This window comes from Anneissia japonica, unplaced genomic scaffold, assembly GCF_011630105.1.
Source record: "Anneissia japonica isolate Jap-2015-1 unplaced genomic scaffold, ASM1163010v1 scaffold287634_len692169_cov176, whole genome shotgun sequence".
NCBI classification, from domain to species: Eukaryota; Metazoa; Echinodermata; class Crinoidea; order Comatulida; family Comatulidae; genus Anneissia; species Anneissia japonica.
In genome coordinates, this window is record NW_022739883.1 from 125,663 (window position 1) to 132,163 (window position 6,501).

At 34.1% G+C, this 6,501-nt stretch overlaps 1 protein-coding gene across 1 annotated transcript in view; it reads right to left on the reverse strand.

The window, feature by feature from the left end:
- The window catches only part of LOC117118092 (adhesion G-protein coupled receptor G6-like), a 12,250-nt gene that overhangs the window by 3,442 nt on the left and 2,307 nt on the right, over window positions 1-6,501 (reverse strand). Inside the window, exons 2-8 of the mRNA XM_033262588.1 lie at window positions 4,719-4,751; window positions 4,304-4,426; window positions 3,556-3,651; window positions 2,808-2,874; window positions 2,422-2,536; window positions 1,793-1,869; window positions 1,135-1,246 (exon numbers count right to left, since the gene is read on the reverse strand). Of these exons, the coding sequence (XP_033118479.1) occupies window positions 1,135-1,246; window positions 1,793-1,869; window positions 2,422-2,536; window positions 2,808-2,874; window positions 3,556-3,651; window positions 4,304-4,426; window positions 4,719-4,751 (623 nt within the window). The remainder of the gene's footprint in view (window positions 1-1,134; window positions 1,247-1,792; window positions 1,870-2,421; window positions 2,537-2,807; window positions 2,875-3,555; window positions 3,652-4,303; window positions 4,427-4,718; window positions 4,752-6,501) is intronic.

Consider the following 6,501-nt stretch of genomic DNA (forward strand, 5'->3'; position numbering starts at 1 on the left):
ATATATATATATATATTGTAAATAAAGAAATGTCTTTGACTAAATTGGTACTGTGATATACCAACAGGCCTTTTTCGTCCAGTGGTAAGACAAATGATACCAATGGTTTGCATGTTCAATTTCGGATTCAGTGAACATAAGAAGTTTACCTATTACAGTGCATAAAGAAGATAACACCAGCGATACATGGTATTCCATGACAAACAGACATAGCATACAACTCAAGTCGTCTGTTAGGAATTATATGGACAACCTTAAATTTCTGGTCATTTTTTAGGGTAAACAGAACCATGAATCTTCTGAAAAAATTGAGGCCAAAAATGTGAACTCTCCATAAATTCGTCCAACATGTTGTCCAACAATATCATGGACAAGGGACATAAAGGAATGGACTGGACATGGACTGGCAGCAGCTGTGTTGGTGATGGACAGTGTTGACTAGCGTATGCAATAGTACAGTGATGACCACCGCAGCGCAGTTTGTGCCTTCGACGGACTAGGGGGAGATAACCATCGGTTACAAAATTTAACCGTACCTTTTGACTTTCACCACATTTTCAAAATGTGTTACCAACGTGAAAATCATTTATTGTACCGTTACGGAATGTAAAATTGTATGCAACTCAAAGTGCAAAAAAGAAATTCTAGTCTGAGGAAGGAGTGCTGTCCAAAAGCTCTGCCAGCTGATTATTAACTTACGTTTAAAATTTAGCTGTTGCTTATCAATTGTTTCCCACAGCATTGTTTTATTTTTAATCATATTGTCTTTATATATAGGCCTATATATATGTATGTATGTATGTATATATGTATGTATATATATATATATATATATATATAGAAATATATGAAATAGTTTATATTTTTTTATATTTACATTTCATAAAAACAAAGTATTCAATATATATCATCCACGAAATAACACATTATACTGTATACAACATTATTATTATTTTTTTTTTTGCTAATATTAAAGTTACATCCCCCAAATGATAGTTGGATGCAACGGCCCTTCCATGCCCTTCTCACTGCTGCCTCTGAATATAACGTGTCGTCTGAGTCTCTAAACTTATCGCGCTAGATAACTCTAGGCCTACATAGGCTTCTCTTTTATAATAACATATCTTAACATACCATTATAGTAACGTCTGTCAGTAAGGCAAATGATGTCCCCGTGTTGCAAATACAGGACACACCGTTCCTTGGCACACTTGCATCTGTTTGACACCCTTCCTGAGTAAACGAACTGTTGAAGACCAAAATCATGCTGCTAGATCTTTTGGGTTTTAGATCTTGATACGTAAAACATCAGATTGAAACCCAGTACTCTATTTCTGACCCACCTAACCCACCTTTAAAGTTAATTTGTAATAATGACATACTTTATACACAAGCTTACAAGATGACAGTCAAATTCACATTCTCATTGTACATTGTTCTCAATTTGCCTTTTAAAATAAAGTGCATTCGGTAATATCGTGTAGTACAGTTTGATCTGTAGGAGGTGGACCACTATTTTGGATACAACTGATTAAAATTAGTTTAAATATGTTTAAATATGATATAAGAAATACATAATGTACGATTGATAATAGTTACCGTGATATTGGGAATTTACGCCATTATATCATGATTTACATCAATATTCATGAAATGTAGTTTTATTTTCATTAATTTGTTTATTGTACGTCTCGGAAGAAAAGTTGTATGCTATAGTTAATTTTTTTTTTAAATTTCCATTGACAGGAGATAAAATATAAACGTTTGTATAAAATACGTTAGAAATAATTACTTCGTAGTTGTGTCAAGGTGCGTGCACACTGGTTTAGTAAATCCTCTAGTGAAGATGCCGTTCCTCTTCATATTAATCTATATTATAATAAATACATGATACATCTTGTAAGTTTACATAAGTAAAAATGCTTTGATCATATTTACGTACATTGTCACTATTACATTTATTATTGAGGTCATAAGTCATAACATCGGTAATGGTGCGAACGACACAGTTGCCCAATGTTCTGTTGCTGGAACAATTCTAAGATTAGGACTATAAACCATGGATCTATTAATAAACCGTAGCCCACTGTATGTTCGTGTACCCACTACTCAATTAGCATCATCATCATCGTCGTCGTCGTCGTTGTCGTCGCCATCATCATCATCATCATCATCATCATTATCATCATCATCATCATCATCGTATAATCATCATCATCATGGTCATCATTATTATTATTGCTAATTATCGGGACATATTTTATTTACCAGACGTAAGATAAGGCATGATATGTTCCTGTGTCTTTTTAAACACCAAATATTCAAGCGTCTTATGCATTGGCTTAGGACTTAACATACAATTTTGTATTACAATTGATGTTTAATAAGCTAACGCTGCAATTATTTCATAAGTACACACACCTCTTCTGGAGGAAAATGTATAGATGTGTTTCCATTGGCAACTACATCTTCACTCGCATTGTACGTCATAATAGAGATCAATTTGCTGGCAAGATAAAATGCTTCTGTGGTGTCACTATAAGAAATTAAATGGAAAACGTATTACTTAGTTCTTAGATATAGGCTGATTGTTGAACCCCGTCTTAAAGAACTTTATTGGTAAGGCATAGGCAATTATACAAAATGTTAATGAGAAATTACAGGAAACATACATTTTTTGACCTTAACACTTTGATTCATTGATTGGGATTTGTAAACATTTGTGTTTTTTCTTTATTCAATCTAGATAAGGTTAAAATTGGCCAAATCATTTCTATCCATTACAGTGCAACGGAACTACCACTAACCTTTGTACTAAGTCGGCAGTGTCGTTATAAGAGCTGTTCCACATCAACGATATACTACACGTTTCTCCTAGAGGAATACAAAGTTTTCAATATATCATCACTGTGCGTGATCGGCATGACTATGTAATATTACTTCCATTACGTCAAATCATACCCATATATAGGCAAATCACATGAGTTGTCACAAAATTTGATTATGTGTTGAAGTATAAAACACACAACGTCTCCGGTCTCCGCCAGCGCTGCGTTCTAAAAGTAGATCGTCATTAAGTCCGGTTCCCACTGAACACATCAAGTGAAAGTGTGAGCGCGCCACATTTTGACACGAAATTTGCTTGATCGCGTTCAGTGGGAACCCTACTTTAAGAACAATCTATTACACGTGCCGTGATGCCTTCTCTATGTAGTCGCACTGGCAACCACCAATGGCACCGTATGTGCCCGGCCTAAGTTATAACATTTAAGACGCTTGGTGGCGCTTCTTCAAATGTTGTAATTGGTTACAGTACTCTATTAATTGTAAAAATGTTTCTTATATATATGTGGAAATATATTAAGTCTAAATTATAAAGACTAGTTTTATAGTAGGCCTAACAAGGCATGGTTCTTAAAGCGAAGCTTAAAATAATAATAAGTTTACAGATGTTGTATATGAGTGACGACGTAATACTATTACATGAACGATTTAAGATCACAATGTCTATACAGAGACAGTAATGTTGATTGATAGAAAAGTAGGTGCATTTACCGTCAGGAGAAGAAGGCGTGACTGAATATAATATCGATGAGCTGGGATATACGGATCCATCATTATGCAAACCACGAGTCTTCGACAGTGTACCCACTGAAAGGACAAAGATTATTATTGATGCGCACTGCACCCCTGATATTTTTTTTTTATTTTTTGTTTTATTGATAATCTGTATATTTAACAAACTTACTTGAATAATTTGGTATTATATTGCTAATAATGACTTAATATCTAATAACATGTTTAACTACATTTCCGCTAGAAAATTTCCGTTCCTACTGACATTTTGTCAATAATAATTCTTTAATTGTAAAGTAATTTACAATCGATCATTAACATTAGAGCTATACCATACTTTTTTCTCTTCCTGTGCACAAAACACACTAATTAGTTGTGATGTTTAAACTTTCGTTTATGATTTACTCAAAATAACATCGGAATTTACCTGAACGTTTCGATAATTGCCGATGTTATTTTGATTTAATCACAAATGAAAGTTTAAATACCATATCTTACATCATAGTAACCAGGTGAATTTCTTCAACGGTAATTAATTATGTTTTGTAATTTGAGATACAGTTTTTTTGTGTATCTTCTTAATCTAAATCCCAAAGTAAAGCTTTAATTAAAAACATATTTAAACATCATTGAATAACTTCTCATTCGTGGACAACATACAATTTAATGTTGTCAGAGTATTTGATATTGTACTTCAACAACGTAATTTGTAAACGTTGATACCTACCCGCCTCGTCGAGATACGTAAGCGGTTGTCGCTCATCTACACTCAGAGTCTTACATTTTGGTGAAAACTCTATCCCTGCCTTTTCTGCACTTGCCACAAATTGTTGCAACAGTGAATCTAATCCTAAACGTCAAGAAAAATATGAAACCATTGAATATCTAGGAAGCGAATACAATTTTTTTTATTAACTCATTTCATTTTAGCCAACAGGCACTTTATAACCATATTTGAATATATTGCCCTCCAATTCAAGACCACCCTTGGGACTTCAGTGATGGTGCGCGAGAAGGGGGGACACACGCCCCTCCAAAAGTCATTTGCGCCCCTCCCCCTCCAAAAACAAAATCACGGTCAAGTAGCGAATTAGCGCCCCTCAACTGATATTTTAATTTCTTAACCAACTCATTAGACCTACCTGGTGTCGGAGTTACCACGCCTACAGGATATACTGAAATATAAAACAATACTTAAACAATACATCATTGCATAAAATAAGGAATATTCAATATGACATTTGTGTAACTTGGATTTTGAGATGTTTGCCTATCAATCTCATAGCTCTCGGGCATATATTGCAGAATCAATAGCAATTTGTTGCCCCGGAATATTATGACAGCCTAATGATGTTCATTATTGTCTATAGTACAGGTTTCCCTCCAATTAAAAAAAAAAAAAACACTTTCAGGACCGGGGCTCTAGTGGTCTTTAGCAGACTTGGTCACTTATTAGAAGCCCTCTAAGTAAAGACTAGCTCCAACAGTGGTCTTCTGTTTAGAGTGAAAATTGTTTTATTGCAAGTATTTTTGAAACGGATATACAGTACATTTACTGTGTCTTGTAATTGATTCTTAATATACCATACGATTTCCCGGGAGTCACAAATCACAGTGCCCTGCGCTAGTCTACCCAAATCACCAATAACTAACAACACCGTTCTACTAATTCACTATAGAGCACTGTATATACAAAACAACAATTTATATTGTGTATTATTTGTATGTATATCTATAATCATTATTATCATTATCATCATCATATATTTTTTAAACTGCATTAAAATAACTATATATATTAATGTATTTATTGAATGAAATGACATTCTTATTTGGGTAGGCCTATGCCAAAACCATGATATTATACATTATGTTGGAATGCTTTCTTGCAAGTGGCTTAGAATGGATTTCTGTATGTTGTTACTGATTCATTGAAACCATTTTCGCTGGAGCCACACATCAAGTCCTACGCTCGTCTACCCAAGTATCCATTTAATTAGAAAAATACAAACTTCAACGTCCTACTAACACTATTAATATTCAATATGGTACACTGTATACACAAAACGTCGGCTTTTGATGTACAATATTTTGATCACTGTAGTATGCAAAAACGTTGCACTAAAACCACTATATATTTTTAAAGTAGTAAAACATGTTTAGTTTGGTCTTTGATGTCTAATAATAGAATCCATATAATTAAAGACTGGCTCTCAACAAGGGTCCCAAGTTGGAACAATTCACATCCGGGAGATCTGTTTAAATGAGTTTTCTTAAGACATCTAAATATAGTTTGCTGCGCATGGTAATAACCATTATGATTGGCACAGCTGGGAGACAATTGATAATACAGTTAGTAAAAACTTGTAAAAGCATGCAAATACAGTTTGTGGGAGATGATTTATTTCGGGAGATTCTTGCTTGCTCGGGGACGTCCTTCCCGCCGATTTCTAGGGCACTAAATGTGGTCTTTAGGGAATATTTAATTGGAGGGAACAGCTAATGATGAAAGGTAGGCATTCAACCGGGGCCGCAGAAATGGGTTTTAATTGGAGGGGTCTTTAATTGGAGGGAGAACTGTAGTATTACAATATACATCGATTCATATGATATTTCTAGATAGAAAGTGTTTTAGTGTTTTTGTGGGTTTTTTAACCGAACAGGGTAAAAGTATTTAACTCGGGTTAAACCATAAACCACATAGGTTGTGATGGATTATTGTAACGTTTTTATTATTGGTACACTGTCCCTCGTGTTGAACTTGCAAAGAACACTAAGTTGTAATTCGCAATTTAGACGTGTTTATTAAATATTATTTTATCGAAAAATTTGTTGAAAATATAAATATCCAAAACTGTATACAATGTGTTACAAGTATACATGCTTAAAAAGTCAAAGCAAAAGTTTTCGTGGATCCAATATGTG